This window comes from Brienomyrus brachyistius, chromosome 4 (genome assembly GCF_023856365.1).
Source record: "Brienomyrus brachyistius isolate T26 chromosome 4, BBRACH_0.4, whole genome shotgun sequence".
NCBI lineage: Eukaryota > Metazoa > Chordata > Actinopteri > Osteoglossiformes > Mormyridae > Brienomyrus > Brienomyrus brachyistius.
The window spans coordinates 8212134-8229499 of NC_064536.1; the positions used below are offsets into that span (position 1 = coordinate 8212134).

General features: G+C 44.4%; 4 protein-coding genes across 4 annotated transcripts; 2 read left to right on the forward strand and 2 right to left on the reverse strand.

Annotated features, from left to right (window-relative positions):
- Nucleotides 1–279: 279 nt before the first annotated feature.
- LOC125740188 (dolichyl-diphosphooligosaccharide--protein glycosyltransferase subunit dad1) lies at nucleotides 280–2032 on the reverse strand. Its single transcript, XM_049011064.1, has 3 exons — nucleotides 1686–2032; nucleotides 825–981; nucleotides 280–520 (listed from the first exon to the last, which is right to left on the reverse strand). The coding sequence occupies exons 1-2, from the start codon at nucleotides 1894–1896 to the stop codon at nucleotides 851–853; spliced, it is 342 nt and encodes a 113-aa protein (XP_048867021.1). The 5' UTR covers nucleotides 1897–2032; the 3' UTR covers nucleotides 280–520; nucleotides 825–850.
- A 58-nt stretch (nucleotides 2033–2090) lies between these two features.
- LOC125740186 ((Lyso)-N-acylphosphatidylethanolamine lipase-like) lies at nucleotides 2091–6560 on the forward strand. The gene is made up of 8 exons (XM_049011062.1): nucleotides 2091–2431; nucleotides 3288–3376; nucleotides 3692–3796; nucleotides 3876–4164; nucleotides 4356–4534; nucleotides 4625–4736; nucleotides 4828–5014; nucleotides 5263–6560. Exons 1-8 carry the CDS (start codon nucleotides 2409–2411, stop codon nucleotides 5350–5352), a joined length of 1074 nt encoding a protein of 357 aa, XP_048867019.1. The 5' UTR covers nucleotides 2091–2408; the 3' UTR covers nucleotides 5353–6560.
- A 31-nt stretch (nucleotides 6561–6591) lies between these two features.
- Nucleotides 6592–9246, reverse strand: LOC125740189 (secreted frizzled-related protein 4-like). The gene is made up of 6 exons (XM_049011065.1): nucleotides 8390–9246; nucleotides 8172–8249; nucleotides 8032–8097; nucleotides 7623–7821; nucleotides 7231–7294; nucleotides 6592–7043 (listed from the first exon to the last, which is right to left on the reverse strand). Exons 1-6 carry the CDS (start codon nucleotides 8847–8849, stop codon nucleotides 6864–6866), a joined length of 1047 nt encoding a protein of 348 aa, XP_048867022.1. The 5' UTR covers nucleotides 8850–9246; the 3' UTR covers nucleotides 6592–6863.
- Nucleotides 9247–10725: 1479 nt separating this feature from the next.
- On the forward strand, nucleotides 10726–14022 carry epdr1 (ependymin related 1). Its single transcript, XM_049011063.1, has 3 exons — nucleotides 10726–11097; nucleotides 12452–12660; nucleotides 13263–14022. Exons 1-3 carry the CDS (start codon nucleotides 10853–10855, stop codon nucleotides 13451–13453), a joined length of 645 nt encoding a protein of 214 aa, XP_048867020.1. The 5' UTR covers nucleotides 10726–10852; the 3' UTR covers nucleotides 13454–14022.
- Nucleotides 14023–17366: the final 3344 nt, after the last annotated feature.

The following is a 17366-nucleotide window of genomic DNA, read 5'->3' on the forward strand; positions in this document are numbered from 1 at the left end:
TTATTGGATAATCATACCCATCGCAACACAGACCATTGTGACCCAGGGAGCATCTGTATATTATTAATATATATTTATATCTTTATATCAGCTTCTTCCATTAAATACTCCAAAGCTTCAATACTGGCTCAATCTCCCACACTCTGTTACAGAGTTAAAGAGACGATTTTGCAGTTACCCTGTGGGCTGTGAGAGTATGCTGGCCCAAAGTCGTGCACTTGCATCTTGTGTTACACACAAGATCACACTCACAGATGGTTACACAAAACATTAAAGTACTGAGCTTTATTCCCCATTTATTTCAAAATGTATCTGATGTAAAAAGCGGCAGTCAGAAGTACAGAGGGGACCTTTCAAACATTTCACCAAATCACAGAAATGGGTCTGATGTACATCATGGGAGATTTACAACCGAATTTACAGTGCTGAGGTTTCAACACTCTCTCTGCCTCAGATGATACAGCACAATCTCACATAAAGGAGATTAGCAGAATCGTCAACCACAATGCTGGTCCTGTACCTACAAAAGAAAAAGAATTATTAAAGAAAGTCCAGAACATGACTATATGTTCCAAATGTCCAACAGCAATTCTTGGCTGTGTGAATAAGCATGTACACAGTTTAAATGTTATATTTATCTCTCTATTCCTTAGCTACAAAGTATATTTACACATGTTAGTTACATGTGAAAAGAAAACACCATAAAATAGAGCTTTACATTGTCAACTGTCATCTAAATTGAATTTAGGGTGTATGTACGCACTGATGTAAGACAACATTTTTAAAAAGCCCATCACAGTGGATGTGAGATTGACTTTGCTTACCATACTGCAATGGGATAGGGCATCTCTCAGCCGATAAAGTTGATGACTACAAGATGGAGAACTGTGTGAGCAAATAAGAAGTCTGCAAAGGCTCGCTCTGGAGATATAGATAGGAAGTCTCCTTTGTTCTGCGGGTTGATCTGGATGCGAAGACAGACTGGGAAAGGGAGAGAGTGGAGCTGGATGAACTTCTCCAGAGATATTGAGATAATACGCAAACACAGGGGCGACGTGTACCTGCCGATATTTAATCTGGCTTCTCTCTCCAATGTCGATGCACCAAGTGACTTACATTTCACTTACAAATCCTGCATTTTTTTGCACATTTCTGCTGCTAGGATACAGTACCTGTCATACACCGTATTCATTCCAACAAGTACTGTTAATGGTTTTGTCGATTGCATTGTATGTGCCTTGTCCCGTAATACTGTATTGTTGCTCTTGCCCTCTCCCTCTTTGCTGTCCTGGCACTCTGTATAGTTCTGTCCAGCCTACACTTGTGTCATCTTGTGTTGTTTCCGTTTTGTTCTTTTTGTTTCACCATGGTCCTGGAGGAACAATGTTTCGTTTCACTGTGTACCGTGTGCATCTCAAATGACAAACTTCCACACGGCTACGTATTTTATTGTAGCAATTTATTTTATGAATAAGTACAGCATTCTTTTATACGCTTCTGCCGACGTCAGATATAAAATAAATCCTCGGTATAGCCAAGAGCGAGCAGAGCAGTGACGATTATTCGCGAAAATGAGCATTCGAAAACGTCAAATTATTCGGAAAATGACCTCCTTGTTTGCCAGGGTCGATGGAGAAATATGATTTAAAAAAAAAACAATATCGACTAGCGACAACACGACTTACCTCCAAGAATGAAGGCCCCGACACAGGATATAAAGCCTGACAGAAAGCTGTTGAAAGGGAATGTCCCAACTAGCAGGCAGTAGAGAAACTGCAGGGCTCCGGTCAGCAAGATGTACAAAAGATAAGCGTCTACCACTTTCAATTTGTTTGGCGTGCTGCTAACGTACTCCTCCAAAAACCGAGATATTACAGAAAAAACCGAGGTAGACATGTTTCTTATGAAAACTCAGAGAGATCTGAATCTTATTCGCAAAACAACGCCTGATTTCAGCCAAATGACTGTCCGACCACAACAGAGGTACTCGCGTTTGAGTGACGTGTCAGTCGGCGACTTCCGGCCACAGAGCGGAAGTTGGTGTCACATTGGTTACATTCCGACTACGCTCCTTCGCCAGAATACTGTGGTTCCAAAATGAGAAGAACTGGTATTTTATTCTGTGGGGGGAAAATGTATCAGGCTTTATTGCAGTCTGCCGCAATATCTGCCCCGAATTTATTGGGTTCTTATAAGTCGAATATCATCGGAAACGTTCCCATTAGCTTAACACGATCGGAGCATGTGTATACGGGTTTTCGGGATAGGTACAGCAAGCCCCTCCTGGTCCCAGAAGTGCGGAAGCGGCTGTGACCGTCAAGATAGACCCCGGCTCGGGCTCCTGATGCCATAACTGCACTTCCCACCTGTTAGATGCATTTTGCTGTGCTCTCTCTCCCAGTGCTGTGATGGACATCGACATTGATACGGAGTGAGTGGCTGCCTAGTGTCAGATAAACATTTATTTTACAGTTTAGAGTAAGCACTTTCTCTAAAGAGATCCGGTAGCGCCTTGTTTGGCAGCTATGCATAATAAAAAATAATAATACATTACATTTATAAAGCACTTTTCAATCACCTCAATGCGTCATTAATACTAACTGTAACGGTATTAATGTTAATAGATTCCGGGGTTCCGTGTCTTAGATTAAGAAGCATGTGAATGTTTTGATGTCTGATTTTTATTTATATGTCATACTTCTAAATATTATACGCGTGTTTTAACTGTCACCAGCTGAGAAAATGCCGAGTAATTTGGTCCATTTTCCCAGTCCGGGATTTATCCGGGACCATCGTAATAATCAGTATTTTCACCCCGCGCCTGAGTTTAGTGAAGTTTCAACTTCAAGGGACCTTATGCCGGTTAACTGTGTTAACCAGCCCACATCTAGTACTTCTATTTCTGTTTGCCAGCGTTTTTCGCACTTGGAACACCTTAATTTTTGATATTATTAATTTTTGTTAAAATAATAATAAAAACTACCCGCCTTTCGCTACATGTACATAGATGTTTATGTCCCTTTAAATACCGCATACCAACGTCACAGTGAGTGACAAAGCATTTTTAATCAAGGCGTTACCTTGCTCTGCTGTAGCTCTGCATCTTAAAATACCTAATAGATGATTTTTAAAGTACGCCACTTAAGCATATGCCGGATATGGGTTTTTGTCTGTACTGTGTATATAGTGTAGTGAACCGCATTGATACTGTATGTAGCCGTGAAGGAACATCTGCCGCTATCCATGGCGTGGCTTTGAGAACCTGCTGCTATCTCCTGTCCACTCAGATCCTCATCTGGTTGGCGGTGGTGGTGGCCGTCCTGGAGGCCAACGTCCGCATCGCTGCTGAAAAGTGCTGAGGCAAAGATCCTTGCATGTGAGCTTCCCCCTTGTGGCAGCCTGCCCTGGAGAGTTGCCAGCTCTGAAACCCTTTAGAGTCCATGTCTTCAGCTTGATCACGTTCCTTAGGCTCTAACCCTAAGCTTACCTGATGAGTTTAACCGCCTTTGCCAGTACTGTGGCTGTCCTGCCCTCTGCTTGACCGTCCTGCCCTCTGCAGGTGTTCCTGTTCAGTGCACATCTGCATGCTTTAGTGTCTGTAAACCACAGGGTGCTCCTACAGTTTCTTTGGCCTTGAACATGCAGGGAAATGGATCTGCATCAGCCTCGCTAACAGATCCTTGCCCCACAGGTGTGAAGAATAACCTGTGTGCCCGGTTTGTGACCTTGTCCAATCAGGAGAGGATCTGGACTCTGACAGTGACCAATAACAGCCCTAATAAGCGTTCCAAGGCAGGTAATAACTGGTGAATGCTACTGTTCTGTCCATGCTCATAAATGTGGCACCGAGTCAGGGTGTCCCATTCTTTACTCAGACTCTCAGACGCCCCTGGTGATGGTCCATGGATTTGGGGGAGGGGTTGGGCTGTGGATCCAGAACCTGGATCCTCTGTGTCGCTCCCGCCCGGTCCACGCTTTCGACCTGCTCGGCTTCGGCCGCAGCTCCCGGCCACACTTCCCCTCGGACGCGATTCTGGCCGAGGAACAGTCTGTGAGCTCCATCGAGCAGTGGAGGCAGGCCATGGGGCTGGAGCGCATGATCCTATTGGGCCACAGCCTGGGTGGTTACCTGGCAACGGCCTATGCCATTCAGTATCCTGAGAGGTAGGATGTACACATTCTGGAAAGTCTCAATGTCCAGGTTTAGATCAGGCTGAACTGTGGGCGCAGTCTCTGCAGGCTTGGCAGGTTTAAAACATTTAAAATGTATTTTTTTTAAATGATAAAGGTAGGGGCTGGGTCACAGACTCCTATGTATCTGCAATTCCTGGTGCCAACATTCCCTCTCTCCTTAGGGTTACCCATCTTATCCTGGCAGACCCCTGGGGGTTTCCGGAACGCCCCCAGCCTGACACCGAAGTGTCCGGGAGGTCAGTCGTGAAGAGACAGACCCCTCCCCGATGGGTGAAGGCACTGGCATCAGTCGCCAGTCTCTTTAACCCGCTGGCAGTGATTCGTGCAGCAGGACCTTGGGGTTAGCGATGGGGGCTGGGGGGGGGGGGTACATTAGAATGGCCAAGCAGTAAACATCAATGAACCTGACGCGCGACGTTGTCGCACCCAGGACCAGGGCTGGTGAACCGATTCCGTTCCGACTTCAGGAGAAAGTTTGAGAGTCTTTTTGATGACGACACCATGACTGACTACATCTACCACTGCAACGCACAGAATCCCAGGTACGGGAGATTTGTGGATCAGTCACAGGCCCTCGTGGACGAGGGCAGGCGTTGGCGGCACTAACGGGGCACGTTTCTGTCACCCCGTCAGCGGGGAGGTGGGATTCCGCGCCATTTGCGAGTCTCTGGGCTGGGCCAAGAGGCCGATGCTGCAAAGGGTTCACCTGCTGCCCCCAGGGCTACCCGTTACCCTGCTGTACGGATCGCTGTCCTGGGTGGACAGCAGCTCGGGGGACCAGATGAGGCAGCTCCGGCCTGACAGCTACACCCGCATTGTGGTGAGGGGGGCATGCTGGGAAATGGAGGGGGGGGGGGGGGGGGGCAGAAAGCTGTGAGGGAGACTGGAAAGGACTATATTGTTTCTGCGATGCTTGATCCACTGTAAGGTTCACATCTAAACCCACTACACAGCAGAAATGCGTAAGAGCGGCGTGTAAGACGCCCCACAGCTGCGAGACAGCAGAGGCCCAGTTAACCCTTTGTTTCCTGCACCCCCATACCCCCCCCCCCCGCTTCTGCGTTCCAGGTTATACAAGAAGCTTCTCACAACCTCTTTGCTGATGAACCAGAGGAGTTCAACCGGGTGGTGGAGAGGATATGCAGCAGTGTGGATTAGTCCTGTGTGTATGTATGCGTGGGTTTGTATTTACACCATTGTTGGGACCAAATATCCACACAATGAGGTAAAAACCTGTTAATTTTGGGCATGTGGGGACACTTTTCTGGTTCTCACAAGAATCGGTGACAGCAATCAAAATACTAAAAATGCCAAAAGACTTGTATTTTGTTTGGTTACTTATGGTTAAGGTTAGGGGGGGTTAAGGTTGTCATAGTTGGAATTTGGGTTTTGCCCATAAAAATGGATGGAAAGTCCCCACAAATATATTAATACAAACATGTGTGTGAGTGGTGAGGTGTCACCTTGATGGCACATGCTGGAGGAACATGGCGGAGGAACATGCTGGAGGAACATGGCGGAGGAACAGCCAAACTATAAGAAATCCTGTGTCATGACACACTCTTAAATTGGCTGAGTGACCAGGAAAAAATATGGGCATTAAGTTAATTAGTTTTAGCATCTATTCATGTGATCCATCCATCCATTTTCCAAACCACTTGTCCTACTGGGTCGTGGGGAGTCCGGAGCCTATCCCGGAAGTAACTGGCACGAGGCAGGGAACATCCCAGGATGGGGGGCCAGCCCATCGCAGGGCACACTCACACACCATTCACTCACGCATACACACCTACACGCAATTTAGTAACTCCAATTAGCCTCAGCATGTTTTTGGACTGTGGGGGGAAACCAGAGAACCCGGAGGAAACCCCATGACGACATGGGGAGAACATGCAAACTCCACACACATGTGACCCAGGTGGAGACTCGAACCCGGGTCCCAGAGGTGTGAGGCAACAGTGCTAACCACTGCACCACCATGCCGCCCCCGTTCCAAATGTCAGTACGCCCATTTTTTTGGTACCCGACCGCATATGCGTTCAGATTGAATCATCACATGCAACATCAAACTGCAATATGTCATACCATGGGGCGGGACGCCATGAAACCCCACTAACCACTGCACCACCATGCTGCCCCTATTCATGTGATATTTAGGCAAATAAAATTAACATCTTATTGGGAAATTGTATCAATTGAGACACAAAGCAGAGTTTTTTTGGGGGGAAATTTAATTTAATGAAGCAAAAAATGTTTTGTTCTTTTTTGTTGTAATATAAGGCAATACATTTGAATCATATATTAACACTTACGATATTGCATAAAAATGTATTTTTATGAATAAAAGGTCTTTTAAACTGACTAAACTGATTGGACTAATTATTAACAGAAATTAATAACGAACGACTGCGTTCCTGTTAGTAATACGATGAAGCAGATAATTATTATTGTACGTTAAATGCTAAATTAAAAAAAAAAAAAAAACATTGCTGTATTAGAATTCGTATTTGAAGCAAGTTGTGTGCTTGAATATTATGCAAACAAGATACACTCGGGAATTCTGATTATCAGCAGCAGGGGGCGCGCGTCAGTGGGCGATTAGTAAATGCGTTATCCGTCTATAGGACACGCTGCGTGCCGTTCCACTTTTCACGTTATTTTTCATCCTTTCACACATCAGGAAAGTACTGGGTTTGAATAGTTTTCGATGGCAAAGGTTTTCTGGGACGGCCTGACTTTTGTGTTTGGTCCCTGGGGTGTTCTTTGGGGTTGTCCACTGTTTGAGTCCTGCTCTTAGCCCTTTGCTTTGGGGTCTTTCTCTGGTGCTCCAGTAGTCTTTGTTCCCACCGCTTGTAAGGAGGGGGAGAAAAGTAAAAATGTTATTTGCAATGAAAAGACTGGAAAGGAAATGTAATGTGAGAAATTAATCAGACTGCAATGCAACAATGCAAGTTTGTCATTTAAGTCCAAACTTTCACACCAAAAATACTCGCTATACTGCCGGCGTGAAGGTTGCTTTGTGGACAGCTGACCTACCTTATACCTTTTTATCAGGTGGTGTTTCCACCCCTCAACAAGACAACTGTCCAGTAACATTAACCTGAAGAGATGCATGTCAGGTTAGAAAGCCTCTCGACAGAAGTGTGACAGCGATGGTTCTATGTTCTATGTCATATAATTTAAGAGGATCGTCGCGTTGCTGTTTTATAGAACATCCGTAAAAATATGCAAATGTTAGGTCATTTTAGAGGTTAAAACGAGGTCTCGTCGATTCATTATGTTAAAAGGGAGTGAACACAAGTAGTATACAGTTAAATTGTGAAACGTATTAATCATAAATATGCAGTAAGCCGACTTTGTAAAACATCTATATTTTCTGGCACCTATATGTTACTGTTGTATTTTAAGTGAATTGCGCAAAAGCTCGCCTTGAGTGCCATTTGTAGCATACGATCAGGACGTCCTGGCCGGGCACGACCTCCGGGCACACGCACGATGAGTTGGTCACCAGAGGCACGTGGGCTTCAGGGATCGGGGACGTCGATTTAAAAACCTCTTTCACGTCCACGACTGTTGTCATCTCCTGGCACCCGGTTCGACTAAAACTTATTATTTTAGCATGAATAACTGCAAGGGTGGAAATATGTTCAGAATGAAAACAGACTGACGGATCCAGAGAAGACCCCGATCCCCTCACAGCAGTACTTAACTTCGACCACTAGAAACTTTTAAGATGCCACAGTAGTTTCACTGCATATAATCACAGTAAGTATGAACTACATTGTAATACCGATAACTTAACTCGCTCGTAAAACGGCTGTGAGGTTTTAGTCTTACCGTAGTCGTATTTCTTTTCCATGTATGTGGATAATGTCGGTTTCGTATTCTGGCATTTACAGTCATCTATTGAAAAAAAAAATCTTTTATACTATATTTATAAAAAAAATGAACAAAAGACAGACTCGCTCAATACTAACCAGGTGTTGGGGTCGAGCATTCCGTAGTCCGCCAGCTGTTCAACATAATATCCTTTGAAAAATCGACAGCTTCCAAATCTGGAATAATATAAACATTTAGAAAACTCTCCGATTTTTATGCGAAGCTGATTTATCCTTCATAAAATTAGCGCGGTTGTGCAATTAGTAATAACCGCGAACAGCAAGTGAGATCAGTGTCAAGCACTTGTGAAACGAACCTTTGGCTATGTCAGTGACAATGGCTTCGGGGGAAATGCAGACCCCTCGGTCGACCACGGGTAAGTCCTCGCAGGCGAGGCTCTCCGGCCAGTTGTGGTTGTAGTACCTCAGCACCGGCTCGCATCCATCCCGGGCTCTTTCGCACAACGACTTGCAGGGCTTGATGGGGTCGTGCATGAACTCCAGGGTGCAGATCGGAGCGTACATGGCGCACAGGAAGAAGCGCAGGTCCGGGCTGCAGTTGATGCCCAGCAGCTCCTCGTACTGCTCTATTGCCAGTGCGGCGTTTTCCTGCGTGCTATGGTACAGGTGGTTGGGCATCCGGGTTATGTTCCACGGCATGGTCCGGCACATTGGGATACGCACCGGCTCGCAGAGAGCCGTCTGCACCGGTGTCACCCCAAACCAAGCAAGTAGAATAGTGATCACCGCCAGATGCATGTCCACCTCAACCTGCATGCGCAAATTTGAAATGTGAAAAAACGCATAAATTAAACGCGGTTATTAGTCCAACAGGTTGAACTTGTGAATTCGGTGAGTCGTGCAAGCTGTTGCTGGTGAAATGTGACTTGATTTAAAGTGGGATGAACACCAATACCACAAGTGACGCGTGTTCTCCCGTACGTTTTTAGCCGGATTTATTATTTTCCACACAGTGAAATACAGAGGACCTACTTCACTGACTTTTTGAAGTACATTAGACCTCTAAAGATACAATCATTTTCAAAAATGCTGGCATGTCGCGGCATAGGGCAGACGGGGAAATAAGGTGCACGACGATCTACTCCAAAACTCTAAGACAAATTGTTTTATTGGGGAAAGAGAACGGGGAAAAACGACGAAGTAACAGAACCACGAGGGGTCGAAAGCAAATGGGCGGGGGGGGGGGGGGGGGGGGGGGGGGGGGGGAAGAGAGAGAGAGAAAGAGAGAGAGAGAAATGTCCAGTTTCCCGGCAGAGGCAGTCAAATTTTGATTTAAAATGTCTTGGTACTTCATGGAGTCCATAATGCCATGTACCCTCCAAACTCCAGGTGCTTACGTATGTGGTTGACCAAAAAAAAAGCTTTTTCTGGCAAACCTTCCAAATAATCTGTTAGCATGAAGTCTGATAGTTTTTTCAGAGACGTGGTAACCTCAAGATTTTACTTGGTCTTGTAATTCACCAACAGTCATCCTTGGGGATTTTTTGCCTCTCATACGATCCTCCTCACTGTATAAGGGAGCAAAATAAACTCTGTTCCTCTTCCAGGCAGGTTTGTGACAGTTCCAGTTGTTGTCCACTTTTTTATCATTGCCCTAACAGTATAGAAATGGACTTTTTAAGGCGAGTAGCTATTTTCATACCAATTCCCTGATCCGTAAAGGTCAACACACTTCTCCCTCATTTGGTTTGTATATGTTCTCTTATCTTTCCCATGTTGATGGATGACTATGGGAATTTGGGCTCTGAGTCACCTCATGTTTGTATCCCTGTTAACCAGAAAGTCATGGATTACAGCTTGAAGGTTCCTATTCACTCCACTCAACTAAAAGATGTACAATTTACAGGGGAAACATGCTTCAGTTATATTGTGTTCACTATAAGTTGCAGGGCTGCCAATAATCGTGGCACATGTGTTTTTGTTAAAGATGATTACTCCTTGATGAAGGATTTGTTTTTCTTTCAATAAATTTATTTTAAGGAAAGGTTGAATTTTTCTCTTTTTTTCAGTGTAATATGAAACCACTTCACCAAAAGGTGGATTTTTACTAACCCTTTTTAAAAATCTTTAGTAGGGATGCCAGTAATTGTGGATGGCGCTGTAAGTGATACATGTGCCTTAACTACGAATGCGCCGTCCAACACTGAACCCCTGAACTTTGACATACAAACCACGGCAGTGTTACCCGCTGCTCTGCCTTGCCGTTCGTTTCTTTTTATATTATTAGTGTTAGCTGTAGTAGTCGGCCTAGTTGCGGTAGTGGAATAAGGCCCAGGTAAACCTGTTTTACCCCCTGATCCTTTCGATAAGTATAGAAACTCCCCCCTAAACTTTCCTAGAACGATAAATTGTTAGCGGAGTGATAACCAGACAGCAAGAAGATTCATCGCTGTCTGTTACTAGCCCTACAATTTATCAGTTTTTTATTAGCGAAGTTTGATGAAGGTTATGAAATTAGCGTTCATAATTTGGCGAAGCGCGTAGGATATTTCCGAATAGCCTACGGGGTGCAATAAAACCTGAAAATACATAAATTATTATTTAAACAGCCTATACATACACCGTGAAACATGCATGTCTGTGTTATTTTGAAGATGAATAATTTCTTGTGATATATTCGGTTGTACGAGCAGACTGGCTCGATGCTCTCGATGAGTCAGCGTTTTTGATGATAATAGGAGACCTGCGCAGCGCAGGAAGCAGAGCGCCGCTGTTTTTCATCAATCCTCCGTAAGCAGGGACTTATCGTCACCGTCAGGATGCATTTTTGCGGTTTCACCGTCATCGCCGCATTGTGCTTTTCGGCCGCACGGTCGCTGCAGGGCCGCCTGACTTTCGCCGGTGCTCCGGTCCAGCCTTGCCAGGCTCCCGTGCAATGGGAGGGGAGGATCGTGGAGTACGACCACAGCACTGGTCTAAATACACGGGCCAAGATGTCGTATGATGGGCTCAATCAGCAAATTAGGGTCCTTGAAGAAAAAAGAGGACACGTGCCGTGCAAGAAGTACGTATAATTATACAATTCGGGAAGAGTACTTCGCTAATAAGTCGCCATGTAATTTGACAAAAAGTAAAACTAATTATCTAGACTTTTGCGATGCAATTGTTTAAGCATATATCTGTCTAAGTCGGAGTATATGATGTAAATGTGATGTATTTGATTTTAATAAAACGGGTCGCCTGATAATTAAAATTCATAGGAGCGGCTGTTGACTCGATGGCATTCTGGGAAATGCTGTTCCGACGCAAACAAATCGCCAGCTTTAAGCCACCAGTTCACTTATCGTATTTTTAAAATATCACCAGGGTTATATTTTTTCTTCAAAAGCTAAATTACCAATCTTTCAGCGTAATCTCTTATGTTTTTTTTGCTGATTTTTATGAATTGCCTGTTTGTGGAAGTAATTGTGGATTTCTCCTCAATCTTCATTCTGTCATTTTATTATTTTATTTTATTTGTGTTTTTGAGAAAGTAGGTTCCCGGTCATTTAGATGGATACGCGACGTCTCAGTCTCTCTTTGAATCGGTCGGATTCAGATCTATCGGCTGTTAAAAGGATGCGGAAGGTTCGTGCCGCTGATATTGTTAGGTCTTAATACCTCTAGGGGCAGGGTGAGCAAATGCCACCCAAACCGTTAGCTTGTCGTGTATGTGCCTGGGGGGGTCGCCGTGTGCTGGGTGCGGCAACGTGCTTCATCTGCGCATGCTCCCTGACCCGACCTGGTTGTTATAGGTACACATTACATTATTGTGCCCCACGTCTTGTTTTCCCATGGCACACCCAAAGTCAACTTTATGCCTCACCCCCTGCTTAATTCCCAGTTTTGTGTGGTGCAGATAATAATATGACGAGCAGCAGCTGGACAGGAACATCTTGGCAGCCTGCAGTGTTGCATGTGACCGTATCACCCTGGGACCGGAGACAGCTCCTCCGGCTTCAGCCAAACCGTCGGTAGCCCGTCAGGAGGGGGCGGCTTCACGCTCGCGCAGGAGCCCAACCGCGTTTCTGTCATTTGGGCCGCTTCGAGATGCAGTCTCTTTGTGTTCATATTATGCGTTTTATTTATTTTTTTAAACAAATTGAATTTAATCATACACACACACAAATAAAATGTTTGTTAAACCTACAGTTCTCCAACAGCAACTACAACAGTAATAATAATGTAACATGATCATTACAGTATGACATGTTCAATACTATAATAAATATAGTATTTCATATTTATAAACCAAGTGAGGAATGTTATACGCAGTAATTATTCACTGAGAGAAATGCATGTTTAGCTTAAAAGTATAACTGGGGGGAAAGATGTTTTTTAAATGAAATTTGTAAATGAGTCTTCTTTCCACTCTGCAGGTACTTTGAGTACATCTATCTTTTCAAGAGCGCTGTGCTCTTCCAGATCGAGCAGGTCACCAAGCTGTGCTCCAAAATCCCTCTTACGGAAGCCTGGGATCCCTACGACATTCCCGACAATTCCACCTACGAAGACCAGTATATCATCGGCGGGCCGGGCGACATGATCCAGGTGCAGGAATGGTCAGATCGGAAACCTGCCCGCAAGAGTAGGTATCATTCACATCGGCAGCTGGGTTTGTGTCACCTGGCTTGAGCTTCTGAGCTTCTTCTCAGATTACCTCATGTGGTGTCTCCTGTTTGGATGATAAATGTGATTCCTATAGACCACTGTTTCCCTACCTGGTCCTTGGAGACCCACAGTCAGTCCACCGGGAGCTGGGAGGGAGCAAAAATGTGGACTGTCTGGCTAGGAGCTGAGAGAGAGCAAAAACATGCTAATTCACACTTCATTTGCGGTATAAACATTAAGATGCACGGTCATTTCTTGTCATAGCAGTGCAAATGCACATAAAATAAGTACGTATTGGCTCTGTTAAGACAATCCACTGGCACGCGTATCACTTTTAAAGGTGAATGTGTACTTGCGTACCAGTTATGTTCATCTCTGTTTCTAAGGTAAAGGGAGTCTTGTCATTTCAGCATTTTCTTGGTCATGAGGCTTCTAGTTTGGAACAGAAGTGTGTCCTGATGTTTGATATGTGGCTGGAGAGAATGATGGGAAATCCCTCTCTCTCTCTCTCTCTCTCTCCCTCCCTCCCTGTCTCTCTCTCTGTCTCTCTGTCTCTCTCTCTCTCTCCGTTGCCTGCAGATGAAGCCTGGGTGGGTGTTTACACCGTCAAGGACTGCTACCCCGTCCAGGAGACCTACACGAAGAACAGCAGCGTCACCACCTCCACCCGCTTCTTTGACCTGCAGCTGGGGATCAGCGACCCGAGCGTTTTCACACCCCCCGAGACCTGCCGGAGCGCTCAGGCCCAGAGGATGACGCAGGGATGCTGAGCATCACATTGGCGCTGCCCCAAAACCAACACAGAGGCACGCCGAGGCTAGAGAAGGGGGGCGGGGCAAATCACACAGCTACTCATACAGGCCCAAGAAACACTGAATCAAGCCGGGGGGACACACAAGGCAGAAAGCAGACAAAGAACAACAACCATCAGTTTGTTAGCGATCAAAGCACAATTTTGCTAACGGTGGATGAGAAAATCATGGTTTATTGTGACCAATCTGCTAATCTAATATGGATTAATCTTAGAAATAGGGTGAAAGTCACACATAACCTGCTTATATGTGCAAGCTCAGTTTTATCACTATAATTTAGATCAATCTGCACACTTTTGTCCAAGACAATGATGCTTCACCAGCAGCCTGCTGCTGTTTCTTGGTGAAATAACAAACCCGTGTTTCTCATCATTATCCACAGCTTAAACTGGTAACATTTGGCTGCTAAAATCAGGTTATTATGCAATAACTCATTTTTGTATTTTATGCTAAAGATTTTGATGTATTTGTGGCTATTGTTTGCATTAATAGCTGCTTATAATAAATTAAATTGTGTAAAATACAAACTGATTGCTGGTATTGCAGCTGTAAAACAGGGTGTAAAAACCTCCTTCGTGATCAGCATTAGACAGACACCAAATCAATCGGAATCCTAACCAATCAGCTATTTGATCATTTTTAAAGGCGGGCCTTCTAGTGTTTTTTTTTTTTTTAAGTAATACAGCACAACCTGCCCCAGGTAGGATGAATGGAATCAACAGAGGGGGTCGCTGAAGCACTAAGCCCCTTATATGGGATGATTTAGAATTTAAAAGACTCTGACTGGAAGACTGCCTTTAAAATGATTATAGACACGAGTTGAATGTACACTATATTGCCAAAAGTATTGGGACACCCCTCCAAACCCTAATTGAATTCAGGTGTTCCAATCACTTCTATGGCTACAGCTGTATAAAATAAATCACTTAGCCATGCAGACTTCTACAAACGGTTGCGAAAGAATGGGCGATCGATTACAAAATATTTCAATTTAAATTTCACCCCGTCTTGTATATTTAATATGCGCGAAAGGTGTAAATGTTTTGGTGTTACAAGCCGTATGTTTGAACTCAGACCAAAAAGTAACATGGATCTAATAAAACTGCGGATGCAGCTGTGATCGAAAAGCGGGCCAGTGAATTTGAGGTTATGGTCAGAAAGGTGGTGGGTCGAGGGGGTTACCAACATACCAAGAAAAAGGAACGGACAAAGTAAATAAAATGTGATGGGGCTCGGGGACTTGCTGTTCTTCGTAATAAAGACGCTCGGTTTATGGCTGCCTTTAAATGTCAAAATAAAACGAATACGCCTTCAACTGCGACTCACAGGAGTTTAAAATCCTGGAGACTAATTCACGGCTGGAGTTGCCGGATTTCCCCCCCACAAAAAAAAAAATGTAAAGGCAACTTAATTGGATACAAAATAAGATGCTTTTTGTTTTCACGTTGTTTTCCTGAAACGCAACATGGAAATAAACACGATCCTTGTGCGTGCAGATACGTCATCTGAGCTTTTAGGCTGTTTTTATTAAGAATAGTTACAAAATGCGTTCACTGCTCCGAAATAGTTAAATCTGAGCGAAGGAAAATCCGAGTTGTCATAGTTTGACATCCTGGGCCAGGCATTGTATTTTAAGAGTGCATATTAAGTGGTTCGTTCCCGCACTAAATTATGTGTTTTTGGTTTCGTATAACCACTCTCATTCCCAGTGTTTCATATTCTGTTTCACTTATACATTGTGATATCTGTGTTATTAGGACCGACATTTCGTATTTTCTTCTCCAGTCAACAAGCTTGGTACTGCTTCCCAAGCCGATGACAGGTTTTGCCCTGTTTTACTTAGGTCAAAAATGAGAAGGAAAGTTTTTAACCACCGACAAGTCATGTTTCTTGAACAAATCATAAAAAACATTTCCCAAAAGAAAACGCTGGCATTTCTGGGAAATAATCTAGCCGCAAACCACAGCGTCTCAGCTAGTTTTCAATCTTTTGCGATTGCCTTTGAAGGAGCTTAAATACTGTATGGTTTCCGATGTATGTTGAAGCTTTGAATCTTTATAATTAAAATGTATTTGGTGATTTTCATATCAAGAGTGCACAATTGCGATGGGCCGTCAAGTAAAAATACACGCTGTGTTTCACGGTAAAATCATCATTCACACTTCCAGCCAAACGAGCTCTGGTTAAACTCAACTTGACCTCCCCTAATCATGGTAGCTGTCAAGACATGGAAAAAAAACATTCTGTCGTCTTTCAACATTTTCATTTATTAGCGCCGTACATCTTAGTTATTACCTGCCTGTTTAGGGACTGATAACAAAAATGTATATATTACAAATAACGTATGATGGAATCCACCCATGAAACAGAGTTTTGCTTTACTTGCATTTGTGTTTATGCCGGTCTGCATAAACCGAGGATTTAGAGTCAGTTAGCTAGTCTCTGGTTTGGATGGGTCCAATTTTGTTCCTTTGTGGGGATATGCTGTGTTGCTGTTGTGGGAAAAACACTGCTCTATACAAGTGTACTTGGCTATTTAGAAATAGGCTTACAATGCTCAGAAATTCTGAAAAATATCATCCATCTTCTTTATCGCTCATCTATAGCACAAGGCCATGGTGCTTATTTAATTTGATAAATGTATCTTTTAATTTGAAACCGTTATATATTCAGTTATAAGAAGTAACAGTTGAACAGTGGGTTCAACTGTTCAACTGAAGGGTGGGTGACAGATTTGTATGTTTTCTAGAACTTTCTTGATGGACACAGTGTCACTGCTCAAGGTCACCATGCAGGATGACCTCGGCTTCCTGCGATGTCGGGGCAGGTGAGATGTGGGGAGGGGCCACCCCCGCTCCCCGCACTGAGCAGCATGGAATCACGCTCAGCTGCATGAGGCTACCGATGCCTGTGATGTCAGCCCCTGGTAACAACAGCTGTTTCGATTGGCTGGGGTGGGGGATAGGGGTTGTTTTTGTGAAACTGCACTTCCGTTTGACAGTCCGGCAGTTTTAGGATGCCTTGGGATTATCGACCTGAGGATCACAAGGTAATGGCAAGGAGTGCTGCAGAGCATTCTGGGAGTGATGGGATTTCAGGCTTGGCTAACCGGCCTAATGAGGTGGAGCTGTTAGATTTATAGGTACAGATAGCTGGTGAAATTCAGTCTGTGTTATTCCCGGGGGACAGTAATTCAAGCTGTGTAGCATAGCATTTCTGGGGGTGCAAACTTATACCCATGAAGCCTTGAGTGATGTTTCTGCCAGTTAGTCCACAGGCTGATTGGACGTGCCCAGCTCTCATCTGCCAAAAAAAATCATATCAGTGTATTATAGGATTTAAAAAGTTACAGTGGTAGCATTCTGCCTGAAATATAACCTGTTGTCATTTGGTCCTTGTGTCGCATTGCCTCAAACACCTCATTATATAATTTTTTTGGGGGGGTTTTTAGCTACAGGCAACTTCTGCCTCCCCCTCAGAAAGCCACAGGCACTGAAAGTCTACGTTCCCAGGAGAATCACATCTGACCAGGTTCAGGGGTCCAAGCCACTGTGCATGGTGACCACAACAGCTCTGGGCAGGCCCGCTTTCCTGTAAGTGCATTTTGAAAACACACCATAAACACAACACTCCTCTCTCGCTCAGGCGTGTATTTAAAATAACCAGGCTCTCCGGCCAACTTAGCGAGCCGAGTGGTTTTGGATCGTGGCAGGCAGCCTTGGACCAGGTACTGGGATTGAAGGGACCCCACTGCAATGCTCGGCGCCCCCTAATGGTGAGTCACAACCACTGCTTAGCAATTGTTCCTTAAGTGTATATTCAGTGTTCAGGGTCAGTAAAATGACACATGGACCATTCCTGCTCCTGTCCG